The 16,344-nt window shown below is 40.3% G+C and overlaps 2 protein-coding genes across 3 annotated transcripts; both read right to left on the reverse strand.

Moving 5' to 3' along the window:
- Window positions 1–1,244: 1,244 nt before the first annotated feature.
- On the reverse strand, window positions 1,245–4,387 carry LOC135582607 (uncharacterized). Its single transcript, XM_065135205.1, has 3 exons — window positions 3,145–4,387; window positions 2,406–3,079; window positions 1,245–2,337 (listed from the first exon to the last, which is right to left on the reverse strand). Exons 1-3 carry the CDS (start codon window positions 4,227–4,229, stop codon window positions 1,319–1,321), a joined length of 2,778 nt encoding a protein of 925 aa, XP_064991277.1. The 5' UTR covers window positions 4,230–4,387; the 3' UTR covers window positions 1,245–1,318.
- Window positions 4,388–6,317: 1,930 nt separating this feature from the next.
- LOC103978186 (clathrin interactor EPSIN 3) lies at window positions 6,318–14,898 on the reverse strand. 2 transcript variants are annotated; one of them, XM_009393896.3, is made up of 15 exons: window positions 14,665–14,898; window positions 14,164–14,220; window positions 13,391–13,514; window positions 13,165–13,216; window positions 12,859–12,938; window positions 12,699–12,777; window positions 12,414–12,497; window positions 12,141–12,286; window positions 11,724–12,062; window positions 11,417–11,458; window positions 11,203–11,298; window positions 10,907–11,133; window positions 8,455–8,645; window positions 7,491–8,139; window positions 6,318–7,102 (listed from the first exon to the last, which is right to left on the reverse strand). In XM_009393896.3, the coding sequence occupies exons 3-15, from the start codon at window positions 13,423–13,425 to the stop codon at window positions 6,648–6,650; spliced, it is 2,475 nt and encodes an 824-aa protein (XP_009392171.2). In that variant the 5' UTR covers window positions 13,426–13,514; window positions 14,164–14,220; window positions 14,665–14,898; the 3' UTR covers window positions 6,318–6,647. The 2 variants fall into 2 exon arrangements, with proteins under 2 accessions (XP_009392171.2, XP_009392178.2); XM_009393903.3 differs by lacking the exon at window positions 14,164–14,220.
- Between the last annotated feature and the right edge of the window lie 1,446 nt (window positions 14,899–16,344).

A 16,344-nucleotide genomic window follows, 5' to 3' on the forward strand; every position in this document is an offset into this window, starting at 1 on the left:
TACATATGTATCCCTCCCAAGTCGATGATTTATGTGTCAAGGGCCAATAAAATCTCCTTTATTTCTTACAAAACCTATAATTCGAAAACCCTTCAAGGATAAATATGTAAAAGCAGTTTCTTCAGTTTTCTTTTTTCTTTTTGGGATTTTATTAAGATGCACGTGCTTGCACGTGCCATCTTACAACATGAATGCTGATGATTTAATTAGCATAAATATTTTTATTCTCGATTACAGATTAACACAGGAAACACCGAGCACCAAATCTAGCTTTGTTCACACCATCTCCACTCATCATTGTTTGCAATATCATCTTTCACCCACATATATATATATATATATATATATATTTATTTATTTATTTATTTATTTATTTATTTATTTATATATTTATATATTTATATATATATAGAGTAGGTTTCTACATCGGTGAAAGATGATATTGTAAGTATAAAATTATTAGGAAAAATTCTCCAAAAAAATATTATTTTTTAGTAGGACACTATTTATTTTCTAAAAAATAATATTATATCTATTATTTATCTCGTTGATCATCGTCTCTCTTTACCTCTGCATCTTTAAAAATGACGTTGTTATGAGCATGTCCTTATTCGATTTTACCTTTTGTTTTTACGTATTACTAAAACTTCGCTTTTATGCCAGTGCATATCATGTAAAGGAGGAGAGAGAGAAAGTCTCATCGTGATCGTCTTATTTCCTTCAATTGTGATTGATAACTATGACATGTGAGGAAGGCTCGGCAGCAAATATATCAGAAGGAGGTGAGGCGCAAGTGACATCATGGTCACCTTCTTGCCCTTCGTCGAGACCAATAATCGTGATGCATAAAGAGAGCCCAACGATCGATGTGGCACAAGACGATGGGGCAAAGATAGCATCATGATTACCTCCTTACCCCTAGTCGAGATCAACGAGTGCAACATGTGAGAAGAATCCAATGATCAACGTGACGGTGGGACGAATGTGACATCGTGATCACCTCCTTACCCTTAATCTCATCCTCCACTTTGACACCGTTGAGTAATGACAAGGCCTTACGAGAGGATGAAGATGAGCAACGAAAGTCAGGTAGAGATTAATTATAGTCTCATCTTTGATTTAAAAAAAATACTCTATCAAACAAAAAAAATAAATAAAAGCTTGAGATTTTTTTTTTAGAATTTATCGAAATCATCAAGTCAAATTTAAGAACTATATCATGATATTATTTTGTTGTCGATCAAGATAAAATGCTACATTTATTACAAAGGAAAAAAGGAATCCCTAAACAAACAACGAACACCAAGTGCTTCATGTTTCAGAACCTCGAACAATTCCCCGGCAAACCAGTGCTCCCATCAACCACGACGATCTCCGCCTTGTCGCAGCCGATCACATCCTGTCCAAGCTTTGCGCCCGCCGCTTTCAGCCCTTTCAAGGAGGCTGCCTGATTGAACAGGTTGAGCACCGGCAGCTTGGAGGCCGGAGGCATCTTCCCCGCAGGCAGCAGGCTGGTGAAGTCGTCCCCCATCAATGGCACCTCGAAGTCTTCCTTGTTATGCTTCACCACGTTGCCGTTGGCGCTGATGTGCGCGCCAGGCTCCATGTGGTTGGTGGAGAAGCTTGCTTGGCTCGGGAAGTTGGGGTACAGACTGACGTACCCTCTTAGGTACATCATGTCGATGAGGAACTTCTTCCACGAAGCCTGCCACCCGTTGGTCCTCGACTTGGGAATCTGCACCGGGTTGTTCTTGGCGTCGTCGGTGAACCTGGCGTTCATGTAGGCGTAGAACTCTCGCCAGTGCTTGGGGAAGAAGAGCGCGCCCCAGCTGCAAGGGAGCTGATGGAGGTACGGCGTGTTGGGGTGGATCCGTTTGAAGAACTCGGTCGCGTTCCACTTGGGCCTCTCCTTCACCACCTCCACGAGCCGGGGGGTGTAGAGGGAGATCGAGGAGAGCTCGGGGAGCGACACCTGGGGGTCGTAGTGGTAAGCCAGGAGCGCGTACTTGATCCACAGGTAGTAGTAGGGGGAGACCTCGATGTCGTCTTCGAGGAGGAGGCCAAACTCGTCGTCGTCGGAGGGGTACCAGCTCTCGCTCACGGCCCGGATCAGGCCGCCCTGGATGATACGCCGCCGCACCAGCTTTGGCCCTTGCGCCCATCGGAAGGACCCGACGACCTTGAGAGTCTCCTCGTCGACTTTGCTGTCCATGTTGAAGCTCAAGCGGACCTCGTCGCCGAGGTAATGTGCCTGCTGCAGAGATCTGAGAAGTCTCTGTAGAGAGGATGCTCGGTTCTGGGTGATGATGTTCACGGTGATCCGCATCCGGTTCCAATCTGCAACGAACAGGCCGTGGACGTAAGAAACAAGGTTACATGTGAGCTCGGAGGGTTACATTTCTTACTCGGCAATGCTGTTGGCCGGAGATCAGCCATCCACAAGGCCTTGGACACAGCGGTCTTCGGCAGAAGAACCAGAGCAGTGCCATTTGCGCTGCCTTCGGCCGCCATTCTTAGCGCGTTCTTGACGTTCGCATCGATGTCGTCGACCGCGATCAGCAGACTCGGGTTGTGGATCTTGAGGAGCCCCTTCAAGCTCGAGTACACAGCCTGAACCACCGGGACCTCCGAGTTCGACACGCCTGAGATCGCTCCGACTTCCAGATCAAAGATCTTGAACCGTCTCTCCTTGCACACGACCTTCGGCCACCCGAGAACAGCTACAGCTCCCTCGCAGGAGCAGGAAGAACTCCCGCCTGAGACAGCAATGTAGGCCTTCCTCCCCACCGTCTTCCGGAACTTCTCGAGAAGAGGGGAGAGTGCCGTCACTTCATCGAGGGAATGCGCGTAAAACAGAGCGTCGATCTTCTGAGGGTTCATTGCAGCCCACTGAGTAATATAACCGGTCGACAAAGCCCGCCACCATTGATCATCCCTGACCTGGACGATGTCCTTGAAGATGACAGTGGTTTCGGAGACGTAAGCAAGCCTGTGCTCGCTGTCTCCCCACGTCTCCTTGTCGTTTGGATCCACAGGCAGCACATACGACCCAGCGTTTCTGTACTTCTGAAGCTGATAACTGCACCGATGCACGCAACATGAGACTCGACTCGGTGAAAGCCAAATAGAAAGCAAAGACATTACCTGAGATGCAGGTCTTCACCGGTCATGAAAGTGAAGGGTGTCTCCACAAACAACGTCTTGACAAGATCTGCAGATAGAAACCAAGAGCTCGACAGGAAATCAACCTGCACAATCTTGTCCACGGTGATGTCATAAGCAGGATCGGGCAAGTAGAGGCCTGCTTCCTTGGAACGGAACTTTCTGTAACTTGGAAAGGTGAAGTCCTTCTGCCTGAAAGGTAAGATTCTCCCAATGCTCCCCAGGACTGAGTTCCTGTACTTGTCAGTCCCTGCAACATGGGACAAGATCTCCAGCATTTTCTTGCCCGGGATCATGTCATCATCCAGGATATACACGAAGTCTGCCTCGGTCTGCAGGGCCATCTGAAACCTTCCGTAGTATTTGAAGTCGTAGCTCGAGCTGATGAAGCTGATTCTGGAGTTGTTGTAGCTCTCTACGATCCTTCTCAGTGAGAGCTCGCTTGGGCTGCCGAAAGAGAGCACCCAAACATGGTGGAAAGGCAGTGTCTGGTTGAGCAATGAATCGAGTTGTGCACAGAGTGTCTTCCTCTTGAAATGGTTCAAGATGACAGTGATCTTTGGGATGGAAGGACCCTTTGGGCTCCATTTCGACTCCATCCTCATAAGCTCGGCAAGCGTCTCCGTCCCCGAGCTCTCCTCCTGGAATGCCAACACTTCATCGTATAGCTCCCTCTTGAGCTTGATCATCAACGCATCGTCCGATTTCTTCTGTACGAAATCGATCTCTTCGTGCTCACAGACCTCGGCGAGGAAGTCGCCGGCAGGGACCTCTTGGGTGCTCGACGGGGCGTGCGAGTGTTCGACGAATTGCGTCCAGTGGTGGGCGATCCGGGAGGCCCAAGAGAAGTCAGCTCCGCTGCGTTGGCCGACGGAGGAGCTCATGTGATACAAGAGGAAGGTAGCGTACATGGCGAAGGCGAACTGAAGGCAGGTCAGGGCTGCAACGAGGCGGAAAGAAGCAAGCTTTGGAGTCTTCATCTTGCTCGATTTACCCACGACATAGTCATTGAGCATCCCTTCCAGGTGCCGACTGTTTCTCATGGTCAGAGGACGAATGAAACCCATCAAAGGAACTCGGGAGATGTGGTAGATCTGACGGAAAGCTAATTCTCTTCGAATTATAGTCCTAAATCTTACCAACTCACACGAGCATCTGTATAAACATGGAGAAAACAGCAGAACATCGTACCTCAAAAGAAAGAAGGGAAACGGAGAAGCCAATGTAGGTGTTCAGTCTCTGCTGCAGTGTTGGAATTGTGACTCTATGTAGGTGGAGTTTGATCTGTATAAATAGAGGAGAGGAAGAAGAAGATCTAAAGAGAAACTCATACATCTCTCTTTGGTGTAACACCGAAATGCCTTCTGCCAAACATTGCGAGTGGAAAGAGGAGAGGATTTGATCTTAGTCAAACAATTTTTTGCATGAGTTCTCACTGGAGTTGCAGCCATGCTTCATCCAGAGGTCAACAGAGAGACTTCTTACATGTTAGTCAACGTTTGTAGAGGCAACAGCCAAGGAAACTAATCATCCATTAATTACCAGTTCTAATCACTTTCTATCCTCGGTGAACAGTAGAGATCGAATGCTCTCATTACACATAACATCAGAACAGAGTGAATCGCTGCAGAAACTGTGATTTAATGCAGATATTTTACTGCCATCACCTAAGCTGGTTTGACTTTTAGACTCTCAGCTGCTGGTTGGAGATCTAACGACAATGTTGGAGTTTGACCACAATCAAATCTGAGACCAGATTTGTGTCTGGTCTTGAAAAGTGTTGATGACAGAATCTGGGATTCTAACTCACAAGATCATTTGGAGATATTTCGGATGGAGAACAACTGGATGAGATATATGTATGTACACATGGCACTGTCAAATTTAGGCAGGTTTGGCCTCAGATCTTTGATGAAGAGGTCAACTGGAAGAGGAGAGTCAACTTGAGTCTCCATGGGAGAGCTGTCAGCATAGCTCCCATTTCAGGTGACCTTCAATGTCCTCAGGCTGTAAAATTAGGCATGGGAATTTGTCCTAAAGATAGGCAAGTACAAATCTGCAGTGACTTCCATCCCTCACCACCTTCCTTGAAGGAGCTCAGTGGAATGGTGCCTTACTGTGAGAACACTGCAAGTTGGTAGGGGAGTCTGCTAATGAGCATGGAATTCACACTACCCACAACAAGCTCACAAACTCCTACCAAAAATCTTAGGGTTCCATCTAAATCTTAATGACAAAGTAGCTTTTTTTTCTTATATTATTTTCCTAATTGCTTATTCATCATTTAGAATTTTTGACATGCCATGTTTGCTATCAAGTATTTTTATAATGGAGGTTGAATTTTATTTTCTGCAATAAAAATATATAATTTGGAAAAGGTAGATGGAATTATTTTGTAAATATAATTGTTTTAGAATTTGCACAACACTGTGAATGTTAGTCCCAATCAATCAAGAAAATAGAGGATTGTTCGAATATGATCCATTACATCAATATGTCCAAATGTGATACCAAAACAAAAGATTAACAGTATCTTATGAGCAAACAGTTAGATAATCTTTGCTATTATTTAATAGAAAAGAAATCTTACCAAAAAAAAATCATAAATTATTAAAATGGATAAGGATGTCAGAGGTTTTATATACGACCACCATGTCTTCCTCGCTCTAATAAAAATTTAGAAGACAATTGTAAGAACATGAATAAAAAAATTAATATGATCAAAATTAGAATACTACACGAATGATTGAAAAATATCGAAAAAGGCAGAACAAAAGAAATCCCCATTTGAGAACTGCCCTTAGAGAAAATAAAAGCCAAAAAAATTTATGTACATCTTTAAAGATATATATTATGATTACAAGATGGAATCATTTATAAACATAGTAGTACATATTTCAAAACAAAAATTAAGACATCACATTGCGCAAATATGTATGTTCAAATGTTTGCATGTCAAAATATAATTGCTAATATTCTACTATGATTTAAGAACACTAAATACCTCATATTGACATGCCAAAATCAGATCATTGTTAACTAAATAACCAGCAGGCATTCGGGAAACCACACTAGTAAAGCATTAACATCAAATAACCTGAAGAAATGAGAGGCAAACTCATCTGACAAACCTTGAATTCAGCAGGCCCAATGGATAGTACTAGAGCAAATATTTCATTGTGAAATTACTAATAATGAAGCTTTATTTTCCTATTCAGCATGAATGCTGAAACAAATCTTCTTCCAAAATTCACAAAAAAGGAGTCACTCTACGACCAATATAACCCCATACATCACCCATGTGACGGCTACAACAGAGCAATGACCGACTCATGTACAACGGGACCACTAGTAATGTTTGAAATACCAAGACCATTATCAAACACATCAGCAGATACATCTCCAACCAAGATAGCAAATACGATGATGCTGGTATCAACTAGTTACACCATACAGTCTAATTATTTCTTGGAATGAGGATCTCCTTACCTATATCCACCTCCGTATGGTTGCTGCGAACCGTAGTTGCCCATACCCATCATGGGATTGTATCCAACCCCAGGCATACCAGTTCCACCCATAGGGGTTCCCATCGGCGGTCGTGGCGGCATTCCCATGCCCATAGGTTGATTGATGCTGCCACCGTAACCACCCATTCCCATACCACCATTACCCACCATGCCCATTCCCATACCACCACCACCCATCATGCCCATTCCCATACCAACACCACCCATCATGCCCATGCCCATGGTGGGATTGGGTGGGCGGATGAGGGTATTTGCACCGGCGCGCCCAATGCCAGAACCAGATCCCATAGCTTTGCCCATTGTGGTTGTAGATATTGGGGTTGCAGATACCTTCTTCTCTTCTTTCCTTTTCTCTTTCCGATTTATAGAATCAAAGTCAATTCCAATATCCGCATGAGGATTAATTTTAGCTGCATGAAATTCAATTATGAATAAGAGAGCACAAAAAAGAAAGCCATGTAATATGGCTGATGTGGAAGATGCAAAACTTGCATGGATATTATGTTTACCATATGTAATCTTTTGAGATGTACACGTGATGCATGAAAGCACTATGATGTCACATAAAAGTATAAGCAACACCTCAATCAAAAACTATAAGCAGAGCATCAATCATAAAACTAAGCATATGCATGACCTGTAAACAATATATTATCTAGTGAATCCTCGGTGCCTTTTAATAAACAGCACATTGGAACTGAGAAACAACTAAATACTGATGTAGTCCTCGACTCAATGTGTCAGCCCATTGGAACTGAGAAACAACTAAATACTGAGTAAGAAAGACTAAACACTTACATCCAGATATGTTCAGATTGACTAGTCCTCGGCTCAATGTGTCAGCCCACACCGTTGATTTGGTCTCAAACTTATCTTTTGAAGAAACAGCTTTCACGGGTGTCAAAGATGATGTAGAAGCGGTCACTTCCATAGGAGGAGCCTGCAAGCCAGACTGTGAAAGAAGGTTCGGTTGGGTGGTCTGTGGATTTGTTGGAGCAATAGGACGAGCCTCCTGTGCAGTAAATTGAGTCACCTGTGATGCAAAAATAGCTGGTGGACCTGACTGTAGAAGAGGGTTGCCCAGGACATCTGTTGTTGCTACCCGGGATTCCTGCGGAATTACTGAGGCTGTGAATCCTGTTTGTGGGGCAAGCAAACCTGATATATTATTTGGCTGGGTCACAGGTGCTTCTGAAGTTAACATAGCAGGACCAGCAAAAGAGCTTTGTTGACCATCCGATACAGGATTGTAAGTAACACCACCAAAAGAGCCATCAAAGTCAAAGCTTGTGGTTGTTTCAATCTTGGGAGCTGCAGGTGCAAGAATTTCAGCACCTCCAGATGAAATTGAATTGAAGGAAGAGACTGGTGGAAAAATCTCTTGCTGATTGGGAAAATTTTCTTGAGTAGCTATAAAAGGAGGATCCCCAAAAGGATTTTCACCAGCCTGGACAAAAAGGTCAAGAAGAAAGAATCACACTCAGTCAAGCAAGATAAGATTGATACAGTAAGAGTAAAACAAATGCATGCAGCGAGAGGAAAGGAAATGCCATCACAGTTCACTGTAACTGTATAACAAGCAAAAAAGAAATAAATTGTACTGCAGGACTTTTCTTGTTAATGAGACTTCATAATGTCATAAAAGTCCATACTGTAACAAAGCCTGTCCTGATTTTGGTACACGTACATGTGCCTCATTAAACAATTAATTACATTGCAAGTATCCAGGGATTTATGCTAGTAATTAAATGATCAAACAAACCTGGCTGAATACAGCAGATGCTGATGATGCAGCAACAAAATCTGTTGCAAAACTTGAATTTGCAGGAAGATCAGCTTCAGTACCACTGTTAGTTGTAGTCAATGGCACCAATGCCAAAGAATAAATAGGATCTGATGCTGATGCTGATCCAAATAAGTCCATCTCATGACTACCCACAGCAGGTGGAGCAGCTGATTGTGGGAAGAAACAAAGCCCTTGTTATTGCTCATTACAAGATTGACATGTTATGACATCAAATCAAGAGAGTTGCATCAAAAAACAAGTTATACTAGTTCTTATTAAATTTTGGAGACGATCATATTAATTTAGTGATCTCCAAACAATTTGGCATTCTTTATTAGAATTCAGTTTATTTTTATTTTTTCTTACCTCTTCATTATGCATTTGTTACAACAGAACTATGACTTGAAATAATCATTACATTCTAATATAAGAAACATATATTTGTTTTAAAAAACATAAAAAAGGCAACATTGATAAGGTTTAGCTGCAGCTTTAGAAGGGGAGGACGACAAGAGATAATTAGGAGGAAAATTATGTCACTCTATACTCATAATGTTAACTCAAAATTAGTGATGGAAAATTTAAAAACTAATGCAGGTAAAGTGATTCGGAAAAGCATCCTTATTTATGGGGTTAACTGCAAACCAAAACATCGATTGATAACTCACCAGTACATTGTGGTGGTAATAACTAAATATTTGTCACAAAAATAAAACAGAACTTGACCCTATGTGACCCCCAAGCCTATCCAGTCACCATTTCTAGTGAAGCACTGTGTGATGCAAAAACAACTTTTATGAAACTCTTTGAAGAGTGTGCTAGTAGGATTAATACCAAATACAATGACATCCCATGGTATCATCTACCATATCATGCCATCCATGGCCTTATGATGCTAAAAGTTGGTCTCTACCCTCTCCAAGCCTCTCCATCCACCATTTCTTCTCTGTCTCATGTAGTGGCAACAAACATGCCCCAACTATGGAAGCGATGATAGTGGCGAATGTCAAACACGATGATAGTGAATCTCCACTTAATACATATCATCTCCACTTTAACACATATAGTCACATTTAAAAAAAAAAATCATTCCTCCACTCCCATTTTTCCTACCCTTTTCTTATGACTACCACAGGAAGCAGTAACTAGCCTCTTTCTTCTTTCAAGCTTGATAGATCAGCTAGAATTCACCAAAATTGACCTGTTCCAGGTAGGTTTAGCCTAGTTGTCCAAGCATGGCTCATTCCAACTATTTCTAACAGTGTATAGTTAATATCTAGCAATACAGATGAGAATTCAACAAAAATCAATGTTGTTAAAAATGGCCACCTTGGGCATGAAACTAGGTCTCATCACCTAGGCCTCATCGATTCAAACAGATAATTTTTTGCCTTCATCTGAAGATCATTTATATATTAGTAATGTGTTAGATTCTCAAGGAATAGGTTTCAATCTTGGGTTAAAATTCGATCAGGTTGAGTGCCTATGAGCATAGAATTAAATGCCGCAAATGTTGCTGCCACTATATACACCACATATGAATTAAATTTGAATCATTGCTTTTTCATTTTTCGCGCATCTCATCTCTAAATCGGACCGGACATACTTATGGCCAATGCTTATCGTCTTGACATGTTCACGAGACCAGCTTTTAAACCTTGCTTAGGATTTGTGGTGTAACCCATTACATCACAATTACTGTTAAAAATTGTTACTCTTTCTTTGTTTCCCCTTCTTTCTCTCTTTATTCAAGTGTGTTATGCTTATTTGATCTATATCCCTGTTATTGTTTATTGTCTGTCCCCTAAGACTACACCCCCCTTCATTAATTGGTCATCAACTGTTAGAACATATCCTCTGCTATATACCAAATTAAATTTTTTTACTACTGAATCTCATTTTCTTTCAGGCCTCCCTTACTCTTCTTCATTTAATTCCATGTTTTCCCTATACTCTTTATAACTCTTTTTCAAAAAAATCTGATATTGGCATCCAATCTTTCACATACTTGCACCGAAAATAAGTAACCAGTATCTTCCTCTGGTTCTTCTTTTAGCATCCCTGTGACTGCAAAATCCCAACACAGATAGCTTAAAAGGTGAATCACCAGTAAAGCAGCATTGAGATCAGAGAAAATCCATTTCTATCTGATATGTTTATTTGAAAATTAATTAATCTAAATGATCCTAGTCTCTGGTAAAAATTTAGGCTGCTGTGAAGTCCTGTAGAGAGGTCAGAGGATTGAACCCCAAGTTTTAGAAATAAAAGACAGTAGAAACCAACTAACCACATTGTTTGGGCACAATTAGTACCTATTTGTTCTTATATTACCAGATAAATAGCTCATAAAACTGATACAACATTTTCACATAAGCAACAAAGGAAGATTAGAAATGCTTACACTTACAAAAGCCACAATCTGCATTACCTGATGCCATACCACGTGGATCAAACTCATCAAAACCGTTATCATTGTTGTTTGTTGATGCAGATACACCAGCCGGAGCATGGCCTGAGCCTTGGTTTGTAAAAGGAGAGCTTGCTGCTGGTGCAAAAGGTGAAGAAGTTTGGTTCCTACCTTCTGAAGAAGAGATTGCTCTAGGAGCTGATGGCGAAGATGCTTTTGGCGCTGCTGCTGTGAAATCACTTTCATTTCTGCCAGTGGATCTGATGTCAGAGTTGACTTGCACAATTCTAAAGAACATAGTAATAACAGACACGTACCTATCTTCTTTTACATGATTTTGAGCATCTTTTGCAACTTCTTCATAGCTTGGTGGTGCACCAATACTCTGCTCAGAAAGCCTATGGTCCAGCTGCCTGATTATGTAAATAATTATTAGTCCAGAGAAGGTGTAGCCCCGAGTTCAACACAACTTGAATACACAAGTCTCAGAACTATAATGTCTATAAGGCAGAAATTTCAACAGTTCACAACCTTTCATCATGAGGAAGATTGTCAGCTCTGCCGCCTCCACTTCTGCAACCGAGAAGAGAATAATTAAGCATGCCATATAATCATTCTTTACAGAAGCTATGATAAACAGCAATTCATTGGATGGTGGAATAAATAGATCATACCATTTAAAATTAGTAAATAGGGCACCAATTAGTAAAACATAAATTAATAATTTAACATGCCTCGACAATTCACAGAGGATTTCCTACTTTAAGATCAACATAATCAGAATCGGCATCAGTAAAAAAAACTTCATTCTTTGCAAAGTAAAACCAAGTATCATTACCGAGATGAGCGATCATCATCATCAAGGGAACGGTCTCTGCTGAGGCTCCTATTTCTTGAACCATACTGATAATCATCATTTCCACGACCTCTTCTATAGTCATCGTCTCTGTAACCCTCTCTGCCAGAACGTTCATCAGCATACCTACCATATCGATCCCCCTCTCCGCCATAAGAGTCCCGACCTCTACCATATTTGTCATCATCTCTATATCCCCAATCTCTTTCCTTTCCATTACCATATCGGTCTTCATCTCTACTAGCATAACGATCATCGTCATAACGATCACCAAAGCCTCCATGTGAACCAGGTCTACCAGTTGAAAATGTACTTCGATATCTATCCAAGAATGGAAGATACATCAAATACATAAAGTGAACCAAGTCAATATCGCTTAAGTTCAGAAATCTCACTCACTTGTCCCTGTTAGCAGCAGCTTTTTGCCGAGCTTCCTGTATTCTTTCTTTATCATTCACTAGAGCTACAAGACTCTGGGATTTCCTTCTAACATTGTTTCCCTGATCCCTTCCACTTGAATCAATATACTGGAAGTCTGATAAAGTCTGAAATACAGGCAGTGTTTACTGTCAAAAAGAGTGCTATGTATAGCATAATCTATAATAGTAACAAGCCAAATTTGACACATTTCACGGCATGCAGAAGAGAGATAAAGGGCAAGTGTTATATTACTGATATTTGGTATGCATGCTCCTTCATTTCATCAATCACGCGTTCAGATCCATGTGCAACAAGGTACTCCAAAACAGTCAGTGCCTACATTTATCATTGAAAAAAGAACAATAAATGAAACTATTACTAGGAATAAGGATTCAATAAATATCTGAAGTTCAAATAAAATGAACACACAGAATCCCATGGTGCATTGCATGTGCACAATCGGAATAAGTTAAGCAAATCAGAGTTAACTAGGAAAACCACAAGATCCAAATGTATAGAAAGATCTATATTCAACACCTTGTAAACGTGCCGCCAGTTTTTTCCTGTGTCATTGATCCTCTTCCATATCACATTCATGATCATCTGGTATTCATGACTACACAGTTGCATAACCAATGAGGTTCCATAAAACAAGCAGCAGCAGGAAGCATGCTGATAGATAGAGTTACAAGCTTACTAGTTTCTGGTTGCCTGTGCAATATCTGCCAGAAGCGATCCATGTGGTCCCCAAGGCTCATTGCTGGTTGCATCAAGAATCTGAAGTCAAGATCCCAAAAGCATAAATGTGTAAGCTTCACAACTAGCCAAAAGAACATATTATACTATTTCAGGATCATCTTTGACGCTAAATATCAATCTCAGTAAACTGCACTTAGTTAAGCAGTTATCCGTTTCTCTTGACTGACAAACTCAGTTTCAGTTGCAGTCTGAATATAGACAACTAAGTGAACAAATAACATATGAGATATGTTACACAATACACCTTCTGCTCTATATTGGGGACCTTCAGAACTTTCTTGTTCACCTCCCGTTTTCTGCACATGCAAGAAGTGACAAATTAGTTAACCTTATACCTGAGAAGATTAAGAACACTGCAAAGTGGACCCATATAATCAAGGTATAGTGCTGCATGCAATAGAGTTACTTGGTAACAAAGTCCAAAGTTACTCCGAGGCACTAGTTAAAGTCATGACAACAGAAGATCTTACAGGTCCCGGACAGTTTGATCAAAAGCTTTCTTCATGATCCTTGTTGATCAAGAACACTTCCTCTTTCAGCAGCCTTCTTTGAATTTTCTTTTGTAAGCAATCCAAAAGAACCTAACCAGTTGTTCTATCATTGACAAGGAAACATAATAGGATTTATTAGACAGATAGACAAAATAAGATGCCAACAATGTTATCCATAAGAACCATCTAGAAATAAAAACCGAAATTGCAATTAGTTAAGTACAACAGCCAAAAGGAAATGATCAAAATTGAAAAGCTTTTATTTTTTATCAACGCCTAAAGCAGACTCAAGTGCCGGAGTAGGAACAAAAGTACAACAGAAGAATGTCCAGCAACGACAGGGGAAACAAGCTTTACAGGAAATTATTCAGCAGTTAACAAGAAAAGGGGGTTTTGGGTCAAGGTATACCTATGTGCACTATTCTTATGCACCAAATATATGAAAGAATAGAGGCATCATGAATAGTTTTTTACATGCAACTACATGAAAAAGCTAATCACGATCTGCAATATGCCAATGTCCAAAAAGAGGGCTGATAAAAAGATACCCATTACGTCAAGATACGAAAATGTCAAAAACCCTAGAAAATGACCCCAAAAAAAGTTTTTTACATAAAAACAAACAAAGCACCAGATTCGTCTCAATCTCATGCACTTTTTATAGGTACGAATTTGCTACATGTCATCCACAGGCTAACAAGATATCAACTAAATTAAATAGTAAACAAGTAAATTAAATGGAAGTAGCCAACCTTAGAAGTTTCCACAGTATATATGAAGGAAATCAGACAGTATCTCCTTTCGAAAACCTATACAAACAGAGTAGAAAAAATTACATCATATCCATCAGAATAGCAATAATTACAAAGCGGCCAGCACAATGATCGAACCATGACAAGATTCAACGCAGAAGCATCCAGATCTAGTAATTTTCAGCTTAAATTTGGGATCCACGGCACCAATATCCCCGTCCAGATCCAACAAAAACGAAACAAAATCAACATGAACAAAAAGATCCAGTCCCAAGAAACAACTTTTTCGATCCAAAACGGAATCTTTTTTTATCACGGTACATCAAATCCACCAACATGAGAACAAAAATAGAGCAATCAGCGAAGTTTCTCCAGAAATCCAAGCTAAGGTCAGATCCAATATTCAAACCCGAGCCCCGAGACGCAGCGACGAGGAAATCGATATCCAAAACGGAAAATAAAAAGAAAGGAAAAAGGGAAACAAGTGGTAACGAAACGAACCTCGGGAGTCGATGATCTTGGCGACCCAGATCCGACCAAGAACGGGTCGCAGAGGGGGAAAAGAGATCGGAGGAGGAATCAAGGAAATAGAATCGGAGATCGGTGGAATGGATTCGCCAGCGATCCACCGACGAGCCCTAGGGTTTCTCTCTTTCCTCTCCGACGCGGCCTGGGAAGAGGACGGGGAGGAATGAGACGAAGAAAAAGAGGGGAAAGAAGGAATAAAAAAGGGGGACGGAGAAGGCGTCGGAAGGGAGAGATTTCTTCCGCCCCTGCGGTGGGTTAAGGATTTCCTCATGGTCAACAATAGGGTTCAGGGATTAGTAGCCAACCACATTAGTTTATTTCGGTTGGCTCTCCGATACAATACTCTTGGGCCCCACATGAATCGCCAATAAATTATCTGAATCCTGTCGGAACTAAACAACATGCATGGGTGTCAAAGAAGGGCGCCATGGAAATTACTTGAATGTCCCCTCATGCTGTAGCCACTTGTTGACCTCCAATATAAATTTTGAGCATATATGGTGAAGGTAATGAGAGGATTGGATTTAGCATAATTGAGTTAATGTTATTATTATTATTAGTCCAAAAACAAGACATTTATGGAGGTGAATGTGTGTCTAGAGGACAACTAATTTATATTTATTATCAATTAAAAGTGGATTTTTTTTTATTATAGGAAGACATGTTTGTTTGAATTTCTACTTGGATAAATTATATATTTTACATAATCCACTTTTATTTTTAATATATTTATTGAATATTTTTAAAAGTTACATGTTTAACATTTACAACCTTATGGTCTTTATAAAGAAATTAATGATTAACTATAGCCAAAGTCTTTCTTAATAGATTTTATCACTTAAAATTATAATTGTTGATCTAAAATTTTCTCTCAATTATTTATCATCTAGATCTCATTTCCTTTTTTTTATCAAGATTAAAAGGTAAGGATATAATTGGAACTCAGGACCTTATTATCAATGGTAAAAGTTTTTACTATATGAGTTAAAAGTAAATTTCAAACATCTCTATCAACTTATCATTATTATATGATTCTTTATGAGTAATAATGATATTTTATAATCACTTATCTTTTTCATATAGAAATCAAATTTCTTACAGGTAATCTTTGATTACAAAATGAATTAAAAGTGGTTCACATTATTAATAATTCAAGAAAAATCATCTTTTCACCTCCCCAAGAAAGATAAATTATTTGAAAGGGGTTTGTGTTGCTGATGGCTTCTCTTTGGTGTCTCCTCCCAGATGAAAAGGACACCATCCTAACTAAGCTGTTCAGCCTTCTAGATGCCACAGACATGACCACTTGTTCTTCCTCTTCCTCAGCCATACATGCAGCCAAGCCAAGCCAACCACAATTAGGACCTCTGGCCATCTCTTTCTCTCTCTCTCTCTCTCTCTCTCTCTTAAACCTTTTCTGTAGTTCCACACTAATATCTTTATGCATGGATGCATGATGATTCAACAAAGAACACACACAAAATACAAAGGTGTATACATATCTCTCAAATTCTTTTGTTCTTTTATAAAGTATAAATGGTAAAGATGAATCTTGATCCCAAAAATTTTCAGTGATATTATAAGGTATGTATGAGTAAGATAGATAACACATTCATAGTTCCCATATAAGATTTTGAATTATCAATATTTATT

The sequence above is a fragment of the Musa acuminata genome, chromosome BXJ3-1 (genome assembly GCF_036884655.1).
Source record: "Musa acuminata AAA Group cultivar baxijiao chromosome BXJ3-1, Cavendish_Baxijiao_AAA, whole genome shotgun sequence".
NCBI classification, from domain to species: domain Eukaryota; kingdom Viridiplantae; phylum Streptophyta; class Magnoliopsida; order Zingiberales; family Musaceae; genus Musa; species Musa acuminata.

Coding starts and splice junctions, on each gene's coding strand:
- LOC135582607 (XM_065135205.1), bottom strand. CDS start 4,229: ATGGGTTTCATTCGTCCTCTGACCATGAGAAACAGTCGGCACCTGGAA. Junction 3,080..3,144: donor GGTGAAGACCTGCATCTCAG/GTAATGTCTTTG, acceptor GCATCGGTGCAG/TTATCAGCTTCAGAAGTACA. Junction 2,338..2,405: donor CCGGCCAACAGCATTGCCGA/GTAAGAAATGTA, acceptor TGTTCGTTGCAG/ATTGGAACCGGATGCGGATC.
- LOC103978186 (XM_009393903.3), bottom strand. CDS start 13,425: ATGAAGAAAGCTTTTGATCAAACTGTCCGGGACCT. Junction 11,299..11,416: donor AATCTTCCTCATGATGAAAG/GTTGTGAACTGT, acceptor TTACATAATCAG/GCAGCTGGACCATAGGCTTT. Junction 8,140..8,454: donor CATCTGCTGTATTCAGCCAG/GTTTGTTTGATC, acceptor CTTTTTGTCCAG/GCTGGTGAAAATCCTTTTGG.